Source organism: Platalea leucorodia (genome assembly GCF_965183815.1).
Source record: "Platalea leucorodia genome assembly, chromosome: 14".
NCBI classification, from domain to species: Eukaryota; Metazoa; Chordata; class Aves; order Pelecaniformes; family Threskiornithidae; genus Platalea; species Platalea leucorodia.
The window spans coordinates 6,140,294-6,160,709 of record NC_138836.1 but is presented as its reverse complement, the minus strand read 5'-3'; the positions used below and the strand labels follow the sequence as shown (position 1 = coordinate 6,160,709).

At 53.3% G+C, this 20,416-nt stretch overlaps 1 protein-coding gene across 6 annotated transcripts in view; it reads right to left on the bottom strand.

Annotated features, from left to right (window-relative positions):
- The window catches only part of SLC39A11 (solute carrier family 39 member 11), a 116,855-nt gene that overhangs the window by 29,569 nt on the left and 66,870 nt on the right, over window positions 1-20,416 (bottom strand). For all 6 annotated transcript variants that reach the window (XM_082326882.1, XM_082326886.1, XM_082326887.1 and 3 more), the window contains exon 6: window positions 14,679-14,849. In XM_082326882.1, the coding sequence (XP_082183008.1) occupies window positions 14,679-14,849 (171 nt within the window). The remainder of the gene's footprint in view (window positions 1-14,678; window positions 14,850-20,416) is intronic.

Below are 20,416 nucleotides of genomic sequence, written 5' to 3'. Positions count from 1 at the left end.
ACAGTGACAATGTTCCCGTCTGCTCTAATCCACAGGAGCACACAAATTGGCTGGGATGGACTTTGGGATGAGGCCCAGCACTGATCCATCTCCTCCCTCTTGGAGTGGAAAGCACTCCACGCTCCCACCCCATGCTGGGATGCTCCTGGGGAGGCCAAAGTTCTCCAGCCTCCCCGGGACCGTGCTGCAGCCCTGAGGGGACCATGTGGGCTCCTGAGATGGTGCATCACCGCGGTGCTCTGGGCTACAGGAGGGTGTCTTGCCTTTGGACTATCCCCCAAAAAAGTACCTAGTGCTGCACTTCCCAGGGAACTCTTCTCCTGGGCAGGGATGAGAGGAAGGTTTGCTCAGCAGGAGCAAGGTGCTGGCATCGAGACAGCCCAGCCCCACCGAAATGAGCCGTGGTAGAGGTGAGATGGTCCTGCGGCACTTGGACGCAGCTCTGTGCTGCCAGTTCCTAGCCAGCCCTGATACCAAAGTCCTGGACAAGGACAATGTACAAAATACACAAGTAACTTTAAAAAGGAGAGATTTACTGAAGAGATACTTCTACTTGGAAAGCAGAAGGCTCAGTCATTAATAGAGATGGCTCCGGACAGCCCAGACCCGCTGCTCAGGTACGCGCTGACGGTGCCGTACGTGCCTGTTCAATCAACGGGGAGGGAACCCCAAACTATGCAGAAGTCGGGAAACTATGAGATTGAACTCACCTGGGAAGCTGCTTCACTTCCCCTGGTCTGAAGTCTAGTTTTGTCCACTTTCCCTGGTCTGAAATCACCTTCTGCCACTGCCCACAGCGTCGAACGCTGTTTCTTTGCTCTCACGTTCTCCAGTATCTATTTTCCGAGAAGCACCGGCCCCAGCCCTGCCCGGAGCGGCCGGCCGTGCGGAGAGCGCCCGCTTCCAGGCTGACAGCGCAGGGCTCGTCCCCCAGCGCCTCCGGCTGCAAATGCCACGCGAGCCTTAAGCTCAAAGGATCAACTTGAAAGTGGAATGGCTGATTCCATCCCATCAAACCTCTCCCTTATCACCCACCGCCCGAGTCCACAAGTGCTTGGCAAGCTGAAAGAACCAGGTGAAATTAAGCAGGCTGCGATTTTAAATCCTATTCAGGGCAGCTTATGCAGCCAGGCAGGGATCACAGCCCTCCACCACTCGCTCTCCATCTCGATCAGCAACCAGAAAAACCCTCCTGCCAACCCACGGTCCGGGTTTCGCGGGGCTCGCAGGGACGCTGCCCTCGTCAGCTCCGTTGGAGAGCTTTGCATAAAGCTTTGCATAAAGCTTTTGCTTTATGTTACCCTTATATGCCGTAAAGAGCAAGAAAATGAGCATGGGCTGTGGATAGAGGACAATATCCTACAGGAATGTTAAAAAAAAAAAAAAAACACTACACAAAATTCACTTTTCTCTCCAAATCAGTTTGTAATTGCATAGACAGGATTTCAGGAATAAAGAAAATGATGTCGCAGCATCCCGGAGCTCACGCCTTGTCCAGGCAGGGCAAGGAGGGATCGCCGCTATAACACACGGCTGTTTTGCAGGCAGCAATGCCGCTCGCCTGCCCTCTGCTCGGTCTCGGCTCATGGACGAACGCAGCAGCAGGCAGAGCCGTGCCGGGAGGTTACAGGCAGACCTGACAGCCCGCTCTTGTGGAACAGCATCAGAGGTGCTTGGGATTTTTTTCCCCCCCGCCTTCTCTTGATGTACAAACAGGTTAGGATGGCAGTGACAGGGGAACGCAGACCTGCCCGTTATCGGTTAGTTTATCCCATGCCTCCTGCCCTCCCAGAGGATGCGCTCGGCAGGGTGCCGGCAGCACAGCCCACCCGTCGCCCACCCATGGGTGTCTTTGCCTAAAAAATACCCTTGCGGGAGTCTGCTCTGGGGATGCAGCACGGCCCTCCCGGGCAGGCAAGGGAGGAGGAGGAGGATCCGCAGTGACGATAACACAAGGAGCAACTCAGAGATCCCGCAGTCCGAGCAGAGGCAAAATCTTGGGCTTGGAGGGAGGGCAAAGATTAGAAGAAAAGTAAGGTTTGTAAATAACTTCTACCTACAGCAGAAATACCACAGCTCTGCCTGCCAAGGACACCAGATTTCTGGGGCAGATAAGGAGAGCACGGCTCAGCAGAGACTTACGCCTGCAGAGCTTTGAAAGAAATGGAAAGAATTACAGATTTAACAGCAGTAAATGCCTTTCTTCGTGAGCAAAGAGTATGCGATGCTGAGAATACCCTTTGCAGGAGCTAACGCAGACCCGATGCAACACAGGACTGTGGGCGCCAAGACGGATGCGGGGCCAGAGACACGCTTGCAGGGTTCATTGCAAAAGCATCCTCTGATTAAACGAAGCAAACGCTGCTGGGCTCGTAAACGGCTGCCCAAGTCTTTCTCCTCGGTAACACCAAGTGTTGCAGTAGCTACACGTACCTTAGTGCTTGACACCCACTGACCCATGCTCCACCTGCAAGCTGGGACCGTGCGTCCCCCACCAGCACCTCGAGCCTGGCAGCAGCGTTAACGGAGCCAGGAGTGATGTTATCTCCTCCTGTGAGGATTTATGAAGCTAATTCTCCTGGGTCAGCAAATGAACACACTTCCTTTAGGAAGACACTACGGATGCCAATGTGTCATCAATTATTCATCCTGCTCTTTGAAGAACTGTTAAGTTCTTAGTGGGAAATTAATCTTTCTATAATGAGGTTTATGTTTCTATGAGAGTTTAAGCATGTCTCTGTCACTACTATTCAAACTCTAAGTTTTTTTCCCCCAAGATCGAGCTCCAGTTCCCTCTAGGTAACATCATTTTGCCATTACCGCACAAGAAAGTGCAGAGATTACCAGGTTTCAGTGATTTTCATGTTTCTAGGTATCCACCATTATATGACCAGCAAGCAGGAGGTTAAAGTCATTTTAGAAAGACTTTTTTTTTCTTTTTTAACTTAACTAAGCCAGAAAGCAGCAGATCTCACTTTGCATGTGAAACACGAATCCTACCGCTGCTCGGGAGGTGGCCTGGCTTAGCCCCCATCCGCACACACGCCCGGGAGTACATCCCGCCAGCTCCAGTCCCGGGAAGCGGCGTTTCCCCAAAGCCCCGGCTGCTCCCGCAGGCACCTCTGGCACAAGACCAGAGGTCCTGGCACGCCAGTCCGAGTGCTCTTACTCTTGACCCGCTGCTTGACGCAGGCGACCCAGCCACTCTCCGCACTGCATTTCTCTCCCACGTCCATAACCGCAGGCTCTTCCGAGCGAGAGCACCTGGATCTCTGGCACACGACTTCCCAGTAAGAAGCTCTTTGGCTGCATTTCCACCTCCCTGTGCAGTGCAGGAACCCTGGGACCCCCTTCGCCTCCTGCTTCAGCCCACGCGGCTGCTCCTCGGGATGCCAGCAGCACGCTCCCGGCTCCCCAGGATTTCCAGCAAACTGCACAAGAGCACGGTGATGCTAACCCCCCCGAAAGCCCACAGCCCCAGCTCCCCAGCCCCAATTCCCTCAAAGGCAGTAAGAAGAAAGGCGCCTTTTCCAGACCTGCATGAATTTTCCACCCCCGTGCTAGAAACCACTGCCGCCCATGCATGCATGTGTAAGACACCTACATCTTCTGGTTATACACTTATGGCACCCATCACGGCTGCCGTGCTACTTAATGAAAACAAACCAAGCTGCAGTTTGTTATAAAAGGTTGCTGCTTGTTAGGGTTTGGCTTTGATTCAGCTCACCCAGGTGGGACGCAGCTCCCCGGGCTCAGGCAGGTTTGCCGTGGTGGGAGATAACCGTGGAGAAGTCCTCGTCCTCTAAACGCGCACGTGAAGAGGATCCGGGGAGCAGCAACAGACCGTGGTGGGGACGGAGCAAACGCGCAGGACTCCCTCGAGCATTACATTGTCGTGAATTATTATTAAGCGGTGACAGCGTGCTTGACCTGAAGGCAGCCCTTCAGCCACACGTACAAGCTGTCCGCGGAGATCTCAACACCAACAGGAGCTGTGCTAAAGTCACGTTGGCCAAGCAGGATTTCAACGCGTTTTATGCCTTCTCTGCAGCCCTGCAGAAGCCAAGTAACAAGGCCAGATCACGCCTAATTATTACCCTAACCAAAAATCCTTTCAGCAGAACACAAAGACAAAATTTAAATGATTAATTTGCAGTTTATAGCAGCATGTATTATTATTTGCGGTATGAATTATTCACTCATCCCCTCTCCTCCCCCGGGTTCCCGACGAACAAGAGCTTTTGTTTGAGGGACGTATGGTGGGACGGGGAAGTGGCCTGGTCCCCTTTCCCCTGCGGATTCGCACGCCGCAGCCCACGCAGCGCTCGCATCCTGACCCTGCCAACAGATGGTGACAGGACAGAGAAAACAAAACCCAAGGCACCAGCTGGATTAATCTGCTCAGACAAAGCAGTCCTGGGCAATCATTATTCTCACGACTATTTGCAACCACAGGCAGATGCAGGCAGCGAGCAGGCAGAGCCATGAAGCCTTGTGGATCCCGCCCAGCAGAGCCCCACCGCGCCACCCCTGCAAAATGCTGGCTGTGAAAAAAGCAATAAGAGAAATAAACCCATTTTGGTGGTATCTTACACCGTAATGCCCCAGAGGGAGCAAACAAATAAAACGTGTGAGCATGGCTGGGCACATCGTGCAGAGAGCTGCCAGCTCCGCCATGGCGGGTACCGACGGGAAGCCCTGCAGTGCCTGCTCGAGTAATCCCACGTTCATGGGGGAAAAAAGGTGTATGGGGGCGAAACTCGATAAAGGCTTGTGGGGACAGCGGCAGTAGGAAAGCACAGCAAAGCCAGGCAGTTTGAAAATGGAGAGAAATTGCCTTTCTGGGTAGGGAATTGCAGGCAAGGCACCACAGACCTGCTTCAGCATCGCACGTTAGCTCAGTTCCTCGCTCCTGCTCTATAAATGACTCAGGAGTTTACCCATTAGAGGCATTAATAAAGCACCGATTCAGCAGTGGCTGAGGCCCGTGACGTGCATACACTAAGCTGAAAGAAGGTGAAACATCTCAAAAGCTTCTGACATGCCCAGACAGCTCAACTCCGCCGCTTTGATTTTGAGAGATAAAAACTAATGGCACAGCTTTGCCTCCACGTTTTCCAGAGATTCGCGGATGGGTCCCATCAAGGTTACGCAAGAGGCGATGAAAAACAGCAGACGATGACGGGGTCGAGCCAGCCATCACCTGGAAAAGCAAACAGCCGAAATCCCCAGCTCACTGGTGCTTAACCGCAGAACAGACACAAAGAAAGCCAAACCATACTGCTGTGTACAACGCCATAGAGTTAAAATGCCATTAAAAGCGGATTTTAAGCCCCAATGGGCTGCCAAATGCCTTACCCTGGGGGGGTCCCAGGCAATTTCACAGGAGCTTTGTCTGAAAAAAGCCTCCAGAATTGGACGCTCACACCAGCGAACCCACCTGTGCGCAGCCAGCCGAGCTGAAGGGGTTTGCTTGGGTTTGAAACAAGGAGGGGATCAGCAAGCCTGAGCTGCTCAGAGCAAACCTGGTAGGATGAGAGACAAGGTGACCCTGGGCAACAGATAGGGGGAAAAAATAGCTCAAGAGAAGCCCCCATGGCTTTGCTCAAGGGTTTGAGTCCATTAAACAAGGTGGAATTTGGGTAGCACAAGGCAATTCCCCTAATGCCACCTCCTGGTTTACCCCGCAGGAGCCAGACCATCTACATCCCATCCTGTTCCGCTTTTCTCCCCCTTTCACCAAAGCACAACGACGTGGAGCAAATCGTCATTTCAATCCATCGAGCTGCAACGGCTAAACAGGAGCTGATGAGGCAGCACACGGCCACTGCTTACACTGGAGGTACCTGATTTTAAAGAATTAAAGTAACTGCCCAATATCCCAAAGCTCCTTCATCACGGAAATGCTTCTCTGGAAGAAGAAAACTCCTTCCCAAATTAACAAACCAGAACTACCCTAAAAGCAGGGACCGACCCGTGCTGGAAACGGGCTCTCCCCGACCCCACACAACCTGAATCCAGCACAGATATTCAATGTTTCAGTGCTAGCACGCAAATGATTTCTCAGGCCACTGCTCACCGATGTTTAATGCAACAGACCTGCGAGATCTGATGGGGATAAGAAAGAAAAGGAGCTTCCACATGCATATTTCAGCAGACTTTCATTCCAGCTGGTGAAAATACTGTATTTAATTGGCTTTTGTCACCTTTGTGGCTGTTACCACTTACAAAACACCGATCACCAACTCAAAACGATGCCGCAGAGATAAATGTACATTATCAGTTCTCTGCTGGCTTTCCAGGTGTCTGCCTACAAATTAGTTTTTGAAATATGAGCTGCCTTCAGTGGGGCATTAGAGACCCCGCGACTCTCGCCCCCCTGCCCACGCTCTCCCCCCCTTTAACGGTGCCAGCGTGATGGGCTGCGACACCCCAGGGCTGCAGAGGAAAACTTCCCAACTGTGCCCACGTAATACATGAAATTACATTTACATCGGGCTGTTATTCACACACCATTTCCCAAGGCACCCCGGACCCAAAGCCTCAGCCTCCGTCTGCCCAGGAGGAGCAAGGGGAAGTCTCGAGGGAGCCGAGCCGGTGGCCATGGAGCCGAAAGCAGCCCAGAGCCCAGGGCCAGAGCCCTTCCCATCCCCGGCAGTGACACAGCCCTGCTCTGCAGAGGGGCACCCACACCTTGGGTGCATGCAGAGGACAGGGAAATGGCGATGCACAGCGTGCACAGGCACCCAGGAGAGCCCTGTTGTGCCCACGGGAGGATTTCTTTTTAGCCTCCGCCTTTACAGGACCAGGTTTTTGCTGGTGGCATCTTGCCTTGAGCAGAGGAGCGGGGCAGAGCCGCCCCGCGCCTGTGAGAGCATCACCTGCGGCTGGGGCTGCCGCCTGCATCCTTCGCCCGGTGCCGGCACCTCGCCCGGCCGCCTCCCCACACTTTCCACCCCCTCGCACAGAAGCTTAACGACTTTGAGGAAGTCGTTTCAATCCATCGAGGTGCTTAATAGATGAAAATGTCAAAACATGTGCTGATGAGGCGACAGTTAATGGGAGGTTTAATGAAAGGTTAAAGCAACCTTTCCCAGAGCGAGCGCGTGCGTGTGGCCGTGCTCCTCCTGATCCCACATGAGTCAGCGCCGTGTGAAACACTCCGGTTAGCACCGAACACCCAGCTCTGCCTTCATGGGCTGCATCCGATCTGACCTTTCTCCTCTCCCCCCGGCCACTCGCAGGGCCATCACATCGCAGCACCACTGCAAACAACAACCGCTCGATCCCTGACGCATCTGCACCCGAAGGGTCCCTCTAGAAATCAAATTGGAGATGCGATGGGCAGCAGCCTCAGAAAGACACGTCCCACGCTGCTTTTTCTCCCTGGAGCAGAAAACGCTGTGAAAAATTCATGACTGTTCAAACGAGCGTCTTTCCATCCTTCTGAGTCGCGAGCGCAGGCTGAGCCGGTCACAGGGCCAGCGCTCTCCTCTGCTCCCCTTGACCCTCTGCAGCACTTGAACTCCACCAAATTGCTGCACGGCGTGGTCACCGCACACACGGACACCCTCCCTTACCCGCGCCTTCCTTTTCATCTTCTTCTCTGAAATGCAAGCTGCAGAGAAATCTTCTCCTCCTTTTTCTTACTAAAAATAATGCCTTTCCGTAGAAATCAAAGGTGCTCCAAGAGTGCCCAAGAATAACCATTAAGAGCAATGCAACCAGCAGAAGTGACAGTGGAAGGAGGTCTGCTGTAATTTCAGAAAGAGGCATCACACAGATGAGAGACAGATTAATCGGCGCAGCTAAACAGCTGCCAAACCCCAGTGGGTACCAAACGCATATTAAAGTCAGCAATTGTAAAATAGTCTCAATTTCAATAGGCCAACAACAAAAAAAAAAGCCATCATTCAAAATGAATGTTACCAACCTTTAATGGATCTCTGAGAATATTCATATAAATAATCCCTTTTCTTTATAATTGAGATGCAATATCCCGCTCATTGCCCCAGCCTTCTCTCAGGAGGCTGAGTGCATGGGAGCGCCTGTCCAGGAGAGGGAATTCAATCAATTTTTTTCTAATGACAAAGTAACCAGCCTGGAACGCTCCCCCTCCCAAGGAACACCGACTGACAGCACAGCATGCAACCTCTGTGCTGCTGCAGCCATCCACAAACCCCTCTCTCCACACCCTCCTCTTCAGCAACAGGCAATCTCTGCATCCTCAAATTCACCATCATCTGAGGACCAGCTCCACCACAGAAAACACCAGCTCTGCTTTGGATCTGATGGACAAGCTCTGGCTGAACCTTGCTGCCTTGGTTTAAGGTTTAAAAAGCTGCAGCCTGCAGCATCCCCCTCGCACCCGCCGGCGGAGCGCGTCAAACCTGGACTCACCCTCAGCCACGCAGTGGCAAGACACCACCACTGCAGGGTGCTCACCTGGGAGGTGTCAAAACACCCCATGGTTTAGCTACAAACCTCACTGTGAAGCTCCCTCCTCACCAGTGGGAAGATATCCTTTTGTTTTGGACACGTCTCCACCAGCTGACAACCGAGCAGCACATTGTACACCTACACCGCACGCCTACATCACACACCAACAGCCCTCGATGTCAGGAGCTGGTTTTGGCGGACACACAGGCAGGCCAGCCAAGGAGCGATGGATGGGACTCAATCGCTGTCCACCACTGGAGATGTCCACAGCAGGGGACTGGGCCACGGGGAGACAACTCTAGGGTCTCCACCAGCTTCCTCCGCCGGCGGTGCGGGGTGACGGCAGCTCGGGGATTCAGCTCCCACTTGCAGTGCAAGCTGCCTGCACAAAAACACCCATCAGCCAACAAGCAGAAGCGAAACCCACCGTCTGCTCCTCTCCCCGAGACAGTCATAAAGCAGGAGACACGTAAAAGGACATTAAAACTGGTTAAAGCTGTAAGAAGCCATAAAGAAAAGCAAGCGTCCAGGCAGCTCCCACATCTAAGCGGGCAGTTCTCACTCCTGGGGCCATCCCCAGCCAAATCCCACCGTGCAGAGGGCAGCAGGCAGGTCTCACGCGATCTGGCCCAAGGGCACTCAGCTGAACCATTCTCCTTCCGAGGCAAAGCTGCAAACAAGCGTGTTTCGAATCAATTTGACATTTGCCATCCTTTGGCACAGACTTCCCTTCTACCCCTGTTTCCTTGGGATAAAACGAAGTGGCAGCAGCACTTGCTGCCAGCCTGCGCCTTCCTTAGGGATGGAGAGGTGCCGCAGAGCCGCCACGGGGACGGGCAGGAGGTGCCTGGCTTAAACCGATCACCAACACGAGGAACTGCCACCGTACACGAAGGACTCTCTTGTGCTTTGATGTGAGGACACCCAGAGACATTGATGCCAGCCTGGTGACAGGGGGACACAAGCAGGGTGCCAGCACCATAAATCTTGCACCCTCTCCTCTGCACCGGCCCCGGGCTATATCTTCCCCCAGGCATCGCCTCACCCCCACTCTAAGCATTGGCCAGGACCCGACCCACAAGTTTTGGGGCTAAATCTCTCCCTCCTGGGCAAGCAGAGAAGGAGGGTCCCCAAAAACACTGCTGCATGCCAAAGCACGGTGCAGCCGGGTGCCTCTTGCTGCCACCTCCAAGTGCAGTCCCAAGGGGGATGAACTTGGATGCTGTCACCTGGGGGTGCGGGGACCTTCCCCCCAACCCAGTGCAGCTTCCCAGGAGACTCATTTGTTCTTCCCATAGACATCACCATCTAAAAGTTTCTCCATTTAAAATCTTTTCCCTCCTGCCCACAGCGATACCCCACCATCCCTCCCTCCTCCCCTCAGCACTTTCGCCACCGAGGGTAAATTTGTTCCATATTTGGCTCACGCACTCTGTCCTGCTCCTTGCTTTTTTCGTTCTCTTATAAGAAAGAAAAAAAAAAAAAATCCAGCTTGTTAATGGGTTTCTGGCAATGGGAGCTGGAGAGAAAGCCTCAGGTGGAGCCATGTGAGATTTGGGGGGCGAGCAGGGGACGTCAGTGCCACCTCGCACCATGACCCGGCGGCTCTGTGCACGCCGCGGCGCCGCTGCCGCATCCCATTTGCTCCCTCCCAGACACCTCTGCTTAACGGTGACTCCTGAGGCAGAAACGTCACAGAAATCGAATCGGGGAGCAAACACGGGGTGATAGAACTGAATATGGAAAAGCAAGATATTTTCTTGCAGAAAGGAAAGGGCTCGAGCAAAGCGGATGACTCCTGCTCTGCATGCAGCTCTTGGGGATGGGCTCGTGGCGTGTGCTGGGGTCTGGGGTTGCCCCGCTCTGCCCACCACATTGCAAAGAAAAAGGAAAATTCAGGTTTCCTTGGCAACGTTAGGGTGGCTGGAAGCATCACCGCGTGCCTGCCAGCAACCGGCCCCAGCAGCAGCCCCGCTGCCTCCCCAGGGAGCAAGCAGCAGCAGAGGAGGGTGCACCGGCGGGGATGTTCCTCGGGGTGACGGAGGGATGGGGCATCGTGGTCCCTGCAGCGAGCAGGATCCCAGCCAGTTGAGCTGTTTTTCGTGAAAGAGAAACCCGTGTTTCCCAACAGCCAGAGGAAAGCAAGGCAGGGCATCGCCACAACCAGACAGAGGAAACATTTGCAACTCCTTCCCTATCCAGCACACAAGCGTGCCCACTGCCACGTATGGACACCCACAGGGATGTGACTCAGGCTCTGGTTAAGCCACCGAGGGTCCCAGGCAAGCACAGACACCCGCGACCCCCCTGTGAGCACCATGACTCCAGGGAGAGCCCCAGGGCATGAAGACGGTTGCAGAACATGACCTTGGTCCTGTCCTCCATCTCGCCTAGAGCGGTGTGAGCGTTAGGGGCTCCTGCAGCATCTCCATGCCAGAAGACCCCCCGGATCTCACGCACCAAGGACGTCCCTGCCTGCACACCACCACGGCTCGGCTCAGAGCAGAGCAGACCCCTCCAGGGCCTCCCCGGGGAGCCGGCAGCGGCCCCACGGCCCCACGAACTCCATCCTACCAGGCTCTCCTCCTCCCTTCTAAATTAGCGCAAAGAGAAAGGCGGTTCAACTCACACCTCGCTAATTGTTATTTGTGATACACCAGTAACATTTTAATTAATGTGAAGTCTTCAGCATAACAGCCACCCAAGGTACAAAGATAAACCAGAATAAACAGGGCTTGATTAAATACATAATTAATGTTCCACTAAAACCCAGCATATATGAATATTAATTAGCAGGAACAGTCTGCAGTTTGGCATCTCCTGTCATTATCAATTTATTCTTTACATTGCCAGTCCCAGCTTTGGAACAAATTAACAAACCTTTTGCTTGCCGGCAGAGCCCACTAAATACAAACTGAATGCGAGAGGCTGGTCTTTACATTCAATTATCTCACCCGCACATTAACTGGCTTCTAGCACATTTGCCTGAAACCAAAGATAGATGCATTGCCAAGACTGAAACATGTTCATCCCTAAATGGGGCTCAAAGTAAATAAAGCTGTTTTCTGCTGGCAATAATAAGAGGGAGCCCATTCCCCAGGAGCGGCAGGGCAGAACAGGGCCAGACACGGTCCTTGCAAGGGTTTTAACCACCGGACGGAGGGACTTGGTAAGAGTTTGGGCTCAGCTGTAAAACACTGCAGGTTTCAGAGGTCCAAGACTACCTCCAGGCCATCAGAGGCACTTGGCCAGACCAGAGGTCCAGCAAGGTGAGCATGGACAGGAGCAGTCCCCTCCTGGCTGCATCCTCACTGCTGCAGCGGCCCCCCCCAAGGGATGTGAAGTTTTATGAAGCGTTACGAAGACAAGGGTAGGAGATAAAACCCTTGGGAACCACCCGGACACCCTCCGGTGACAGGGTCCCTGCAAGTGCATTGGGCTCACGGGGAAACAGAGCAAGCACCAGACGCGGTAACGGAGCCGCGTGCTGCTGCCGAAGCGAGCACCGAATGATTTTGCAAACCCAGGGGCTGGGAGAGCCGGCAGCCCGCGTCTGGCGGCTGTGCCGAGGCGCCGAACATCCCCAACTTCTCGGCGCAGCACCTCCCGCCTCCTCCCCCAGCACAGGCGCTGCCGCCCCACACGCTAACCGAGGTGTCATTACGCCGCAGGAGTCTGCGCTAATTATAGTGTCAGCCTTTCCGCTCGCAGGGATGATAATTGAGGTAGAGCATTACAGTGTTTCCAAACCCTGCGCCGCAGGCAGGGGCCGCAGCAGATCGGAGAAGCGCCACCGGCGCTGCTGAGACTTTGCCGGGAAAGCAAAAGGACTTTGGGAAAAGCCAAGCCGAGCCCCGTCCCGATGCTCACCAAGAGGCTGGACCAGCATCTGCTTCATGCAAGAAAGACCAGAGACCCTGGTAATGAGCAGGGCAGGTCACAAGCTCCCTTTTTAATCACAATCTGAATTATTTATTAGGGCAAAATTGGTGCTGGCATGCCGTGACCTGCAGGCAGGGCTCTGGGGAGCACAACGGCAGACGCGGGCTCAAGTCCAGCTTCTGCGACTTGAAACGTCTGGATGACTTTGGGCAAATCCCCGTTGAAAGGAGGACATTGGTACAGGGCTTTGCCATCGGTGAGCGGCCCCACCGAGCACAAACAGCCACTGTCACCCACCCAGCCCCATAACAGCGCTGTGGGGCTGCTGGAAAGGCACCACCAGCTGGAAAAGAGCAGAAGGGGGACTTTGGGGATGGGGCTTGGCAGGGACAGACACCCCCACCGCGACCCAGAGACCTCCACTGAGCTGAGCCGAGCCTCCGGGCAGGGGCCAAGCAGCAGAACCATCCGCAGGCCACCGCTCGCACACACCTCTCTGGAGACTAAGCTTTAATATTGTGACCTTTAAGATGCAAGACAGAATTTCTGAGCCTCTAACCATCCGAGGGTGGCTTTGTGCTCTTGCAGAAGCAATGAAAGGTTAGACCAGCGTCTCTGCAGCAGCCAGGGCCACGTTGCCATTAACCTATTGCTACAGGTGATGCTTTGTTCACTCCTCTACAAAACTCTCTTTTTTTGCCAGTGACAGAGACAGGAATCCCCAGCCGACACGGCCCGAGGCTGCGAGATCCACACACCGCCCAGCTCTTCACCCGGGCTCCCTGACACTCGTTTGAAGGATGAAATCCAATTACAGTTTGCTCCATGCAAGCACTTCCCCTTTTTTTTGCGTGTGTGGCTAATTTAAAGCTCCCTACTTGCCTCGTCTGCCAGGCATCTGCCTCCCCCAGCAATACATAGAGCTGAACTAAGGCATTTGAGCTAGCTACCTATAATTAAAAAAAAAAAGGGGATGAAAAGAGGAAAATCCATAGGAGCAGGAGCACCCAAAGGCGCTGGGAACCAATGACCGGCTGGAAGGAAGCAATTACTGCCCAGAGACAAGCAAGTAGCAGCAAGGCTGGAAAGGACGGCAGCTCACGAGAGCTCAAGGAGAAGAACGCCCACGCACAGCCCGGCTCCAACACCGAGACAGCCTGCTGTGCATTTGCTTTGGTTTTTTTTTTCCTGCCATTCAATCCTGGGGTGCCCTTGCAGGGAGAGAAATAGAGGATCTGTGATTACAGACCCATAACGGTGCCTTCTCACCTGGGAAGCCCATCCAGTGATGGAATTTAAGACAGATGCCCTGGCATTGGATAAAAGTCGCTCTCGAAAGCTTAAAGCACACGTGCCGACACAAGGCAGCTCCCCCCTCGCCGGCTCTGACGGTTAAAGCAAGCCCCGTGCTGCAGCAGCTCTCACGGCTGACAATAGCCGCCTCCTTGCCAACAAGCCACGCGTTCACGCCAGCTCGGAAACCACGGCTCTTCCAAAGGCACTCATCATTTTTCCCCCAAGTTTACAGATCCAAGTCATGCAGAAAAGCCTTTTCCTGTTCCCCCTGCACCCCCCCCATCCAGGCTACAACCTGAGACAGGCAGAGACTGAGCTGGGAAGGGAAGAAGAGGAGGAGGGAGGGAAGAGGAGGAAAGCAAGCATTTGAAAAGGTTGCCTTCTATTACTTTCAACATCACCAAGAGTTACAAAGCAGCTGAGTGTCCTCAGCTGTTACAAATTCATCTATTTTTTTTTTTTATCACATCTTTTTTTGTAGTCTCAAAGCTCAGTCCCTGGAAGGACACAGCCCTCTGAGACTCAGGGCTCTCCAGTTTTCCATCTATTGGCAAACTCCATCCCTTGAAGAAGAAAACCCCAACTGTACAAGCTCCCACAAAGAAGCGGTGCTTTAAAATGCACCTCTTGCTGGTACACAGACCAGAAGAGAAACGAAGAGAGACCAGAATTTGCTGTCTACAGTGTCATCTTTCTCAATATACTCTCAGATTTATAATTTTTGCTCACAACAGGCTGGCAATAGCGAGCGGGGCTGCAGATGTTCAAGATGCAGCAGCAAGCCCGAGCCCGCAGCCCCCCCCCCCCAAGCCCTCCCCTCATAGGGGGTTTTGCTGCCAAGACCTTACATGGTTCAGCCCTACCAAGAGAGCAAGATTTGACGTGACAGACCTTCTCAAAAGGCACCCAGGCACCCACTCGGTGAGTGCCACCTGCAAGCAGCAAGAAAAAGAAGGGAGGGAAGGCGGCAGCCCTGTACGATCCTCCCAGGATGGCACCGACCCTGGGAAGAGGCTGCCCGCGAGCAGCGATAGATGGACAGACAGACAGACAGGACTTACCTGGGATGTTGTGGATGGTTATAGCAAGGATCATCAGCATAATCCGCCTCCAGCTGCTGCTGCCGGCTGTTGGGGCACCGTCCCGGGCCGCAGGGAACACTGGGGGGCCGTCTGGCAGGCTGGCCCCCGCACCCTTCCTCCTCTGGTAGGGCTCCCCGTTCTCACCTTTGTCTGGGGGTACAGAAAACAGCCGGGTCAGCCGAGAGGGTGACAGACGGACAGCTGGACATCTACTGCCTCCTCTCCCAGAAGGAAAAAGCAGAGAGAAGAAAAAACACTGACCAAAGCAGGGCTGAAGGTGTGTGCATTGCCCCCCCTTCCCCTTCATTTCAGGTTAGGGTCGGGGGTTTCCCCCCACGCAGACCACAGAGCCCACGGGCCAGGGAGACCCTGAGGCAAAGCAGAAGTTCATCCTCTGCCTCCTCCTCCTCTGGGGACCCGCTCCCGGCCCTGCACAGCTCCCCAGCATCACCCCCGGGCTCACGCCCGCCTGCAAACCCCAAGTCTGGATCTGGCGGGGACGAGCGCTGGGGCCGGTGGCTGACGGGGATGATGAGCACAGAGCTGCCGAGCAGCAGCCGCAGCGACCCGCGGCGAGACCAGGCTGTTCCCCCCCGCCAACCCCAAACCTGGCAGGTCTGCGTTTCCACTGCCTTCGCTGACGAAGGAAAACCCTGTAACACTTCATTTTGATTTCACCCCTGTCATGAAACGAGTGCCCTGAGCTGTATTTAGTGACTATTTGTTCCTCTACCAAAAGATTTGCCGCTGCCGTTTGCTAAGACGTCACCGGATAACCCTGGGCTCCCCCGGACCTCTGCTCCTAGCAGGATCATTACTATCAATCAGCTCTATTTCAACAGGTTATTTAAAACCACACCACTAAAACCCAAGCCCCAATTAGGGCTGTGAAGGGTGGAACGAGCACCAGGCAGCACCGTAATAAAGCCCACGCACACCGAGCCCCTCGCTGTTCACCTTCAGCGTGAAAAGGCGAAGGGAAGCCAAGAAACAAGGAGCACAAATTCCTTAACTTCACACAGCAACAGCTACAGCTTCATATTAAAAAAGATTTGACATTTAAACAATATAATTCTCTCGCCCTGGATTTATATCATTCTCTCTCCTCTCCCTTGACCCACCCACCCCAAGATTTTTTTCGCAGACACAGTGTAAGGAGCCTCCTGAAACAGTTTTGACCGAACGCCAGTGGCTTCCCCTGCTGTTCGGAGGCAGGACGATGCCTGACCGCCGCGCTGCACGCCGCGCAGCGTGCGTTTTCAGCGCCGGTTCAGAACCTCGGCGTAAGAGGGCTCACGCAAATTGACACAAGGGGTCACCTTGGGAAAGCAGGGGTGTCAGCAACACTTCGCATCTTGCCATCTGTAACACAAAAACGGACACATAAAGGCATCCTGAAATGGTCCTCAACAACACAGAAAATAAAACCAAGAATTTAATGTATTTTGGTACCAAAAAAGCAGGGCAAAAACTAAAACCCCACTTGTCTGCAGTGGGACCAGACGCCTCTCCGGCAGATTCCCTCCTGCCACCTCTTGTGCTACAGGAGCGTCCCTGCAGGGCATCGCCAGGGCCGCAAACCACAACGCCCGCGACTCTCGCGCTTTCCCCCAAAAGGCCATCGCCGCTGCCGCTCTGCAAACAGAGCAAGATGCTGCGCAGATAAACACAGTCACTGTCATTAGCCATACGGAGCCAGACACTTTCTGTCCCCAAATCCTAGCCCAGTCAATAATGCGCAGTAACATTTGATGGCAGAGCTTCATTCCAGCCTGCAGGGACAAAAATAAATATTTTTTTTTTAAGCAATAGCAAGGACAACCAGATCCAGCAGAGCGGCTTGTCCAACTCACCGCAGGAACGCTGGCGCAGCAGACCCCTGGCAAAGGGGCAGCCAAGGCTAAAGCCACTTACAGATGAAATTCCCTTCTTCTGCCAGACCAATGGATTACTTTAATTGCTTGGCACATGTCCCCCTAGCCCCTCAGTGTTATCCTCAGCTGACCCTGCCCCAGCCACCAACGCTGACCCGCGGACCTACACCCAGCACGCTGCCGGCAGCCCCATCACCGCAGCACAACGGGCATGGGTTTGCACCCCGGCACCGGCCCCGTGCTGCCCCGGGGCTCCCGGCATCGCTCACGCTGCAGGACCACCTACACAAAACCCAGGATGATGCGAGGATGCAGAGAGGTGCAGGAATCCCGGTCAAGGGCTTTCCAGGGAGGAGGAAAAACGGTTTACACGACCTTTAGAGAAGAGCGCTTACATTCAAGTGACAAAACACCAGCATTTCTCCCTTTACAGAAAGCAACAAGCGTTCAATAAAAGCACAAGCGACCGCAACGCCGCGACAGCCAGGGCAGCCTAGGCTCTTGAGGCAGTTTTGGCGAGGTACAAATGCAGGATGAATGCTGAAAGCGGAGGTTTCGGTGGCTGCTGGGGAAGCTTTGCATTTTGCAGACTTCTGGTATCTGCTGGGGGAATGCAGGGAGAACGCAGAATGTAATATCAGTGACCTGGTTTTTCTTAAATCAGGCCAAAAAAGCTGCCTGCTGACAGTGTGGTAGCACCTCTGCTGCGCTCTCATCTCTCACAGCACCAGCTAAGAACGGCATGACCAACACCAGGCGAGCTACTCCATCACTGGCAATTTTCTTCTATTTTTTTTTCCTTTTTCTTTTCACTCATCTCATGATGTGACCTGGTCCAGTCCACCCTTAGCGTTTCTGACTTTAAGACTGCTTAAAAACAAACGCACCTGTTTGACTCAAAAGAAGCACGTGCCATCCAAACAAGCACAAGCCTGCGTCCAACACATCTTTTGCAATCTTAGCTCTTCTCTTACCTCCTTCTCATCTACCCCCGCTCTGCACTGGGACCAGGCTCAGGCTGGAGCATCGATCCAGCCTCTCCTTCCAGCCGCAGCAGCGCACGTAACAACACGCCAAGTCAAGGAGCCGGCCATCGCTCCACGTTGCTGCTCCGGCCAAGTCCTTGACCACATCACCCTCATCTTCTCCGGGATAAGCTAAACAAAATGAGTAAATCCAGGGATTTACTTTATCAGGGACAATCTGATCATTACAGCATGGCCGATGCCCATGTGCTCCCAGGTAGGGGACGGGCCCAGGAGGCAGGACTACCTCACCCAGCGCCACGGAGCAAATCCACAGCAGAGCCACGGGTGAAAACCCCAGGTGTCTCAGTTCCTGCCCCCATGGTTTAGGCAGAACAAGCCAAAAATTCAAAACCTCCCAGCTGCCTTTCACTTGGCACTTAACAGAACCGATAAACCAAATGTCATCAGAGCCTCCAAAAACTTAACTTTCAAGCTCTGAACAGAACCACTCTGCCTTGGCATCTGCTCTGCTTGCAAAGACCTTGGTTTGTCCCCCTGCTATTACGCTCCCATCTCCCTTTCGGCTATTTCTCGTGCACCGTTACCTGGGGAATGGCAGCAATCCCCGGACTGATGGCGGGGGGGGACTGCCCGTGCTGGCACGACGCCCAGGATCGCTCGCTGTCCCCTCGGGACACCGACGGAGCGCCCAGGGAGGGAAGAGCCACCTCCCGCTCCAGTCTGGCCCAGCTGCCCGAACCGATCCCGGCAAGCACAAAGATGCACTGACGCACGGAAGCTCCCACTGCTTGGAGCTGCTGGTTTATAAGGCTTTTTGTTGCCTTATTCCAGCCGTCCTTTCTCCTTATTTCCCTTGTCCCTGGATTTGATGGGGTCACCGCGAAACAGCACCGTCCCCAAGGACTCCTGCAGCAAGGCAAAGCAAAGGTTTTGCCGGCATTTAAACACCAAAGCAAAGCCTTGCCAGCTCTCTCTTCCAGGCTTTGATCTCAGCTCCCCCGAGCTTCATTTGTGGGTGAATTTTCATTGAGAAAAAGTGTGCTTTGCTGAACGCCTGGCCACGAGCACAGGGGAAAGCCCCGGAGAGGACCTGTGAATGCCGCAGAGGGACCTCTGAGCCTCGGAGCTGCCCGTACCTGCGGAAACCAGATGCCCGAGAGCATCAGACACCGATATCCACGCTCCCCTCGCAGGCATTCAGCTGCCCCAGCTCCACGAAGGAGCAGAGCAAGGGATGCAACGGCCGACGTTCATCTCCTCGCGTGGCGTAGCTGGGGAGGTTTCAGCTCTCCCCATTCTGTTGAGAATTACCATGGCGTTTGGGCAGCACTCTCTCCCCGTTATCAAATTACCAGAAAAGATCCATTTCACGGCTCTCACTAATGAAAGCAAATGCCCAGACCAGCTCTGTTGCTTAACATGAGCCTGCCACCTGCTAAGGTATCCATTCAGCCCCAGCACACAGGTATCACTTCTGTTAGATACCTTTTTTTTTAATTATTTTATTTACAAGTAGTCTGCTTGTTACTATTGAAAAAAATTCTGATGAAAATTAGACTTTTTACGAGCATATCTGCAGCACCTCCAAGGACGGCGGTGAGAAAGGACGGGGGATGCCACGGTGCCCGTGGGGGCGAGGAGCTCCGCTCCCGCCAGCGGCAAATGGGGGAGATCTGTGGGAAATGAACAGAATAGATGCAGCTTTTCCAGGGGAAGCGCAGAGGGTGGTTTAGATGGACAATTTGAACACAAAATTGCCTCCCATACAAATTATTGGTGCATTAGCAGAGCATAAAGGCAGCAACACCAAAACCAGGGAGACGACCCCAGCATGATTTTCCCAGTAGTGTCACATATAACAGTGAGACTACAAACCGCACATGGGTCAAAAGAGATGCGTTTTGCTTCCAATTGCTGTGGGGAAAGGAAAAAAAAAAAAAGATAATTACAGGGGACTGATGATACCAGCTCACGGTGTTGGACACAGCATGGGAGGGGACTTGCGCGGCTGTCATACAAAATGCAGCACCCAAAGTGCTCCCATCTTGAAACGCTGCAGGCTAAGGGGAACAAAACAATAATTACGGCTAAACACGGACTTGGCTGGAAATCAGGAAAGCCTCAATAGCAAATTGGAGTAGTGATAAGAGCAGAACGAAGGGGTGGTTTTTAAAGAATAGCTGACACAATCAGACAAGGGTACGCGCAAGAACGTTGCCAAGACAATTATGTGGCAAATAATTATCTGTGCCACATACATTATTTTAAATCTTGTTCACAAAAAATCCTCTACATATTCTACTCGATTTATCATTATTGAATTTCTTAGTAAAGCTGCAGGGCAAAGATTCTGCCAAAAGTTTAATTACATATGTGCAGCCTGCTACATTTTTCATATCCTCTGCAGCCAGCACTGGAAAAAGATAAATGGCTTTGAGTATGGCTTAAACTGCTGGTGAAATATAAAACCCAACTGGTTTCTTATCAGCATGTGAAATGGCTTTTTATTTTTGATTATTTCTTAATGAAAACTGTTTGCATTAGCCATGAGCTCAGCTTTATTGCACTCGCAAGCAGTACACAAACAGACGAATCCGCTATTTACTCTGTGCTCAAAAAAACCCCTCTTTACTGCACTACTTTAGCTCCCGAATTCAAACCAAAGTCTGTGGAGCTCTCTAGCTTTTCACATCTGCTTTAGAGCGCTTCTCCTCCACTCCAATTAGGCCTGGCTTTAGCCCTGCCTCTCTCCTCCTATAACTTTCAAAGGCTTGAAGTTAAATGTGCTCAGCCAGGCTGCTGAGCCGGGTCTGTTCAAATCCCTGTCGGCAAAGCCTCTGTGCAAGGAGCCCGT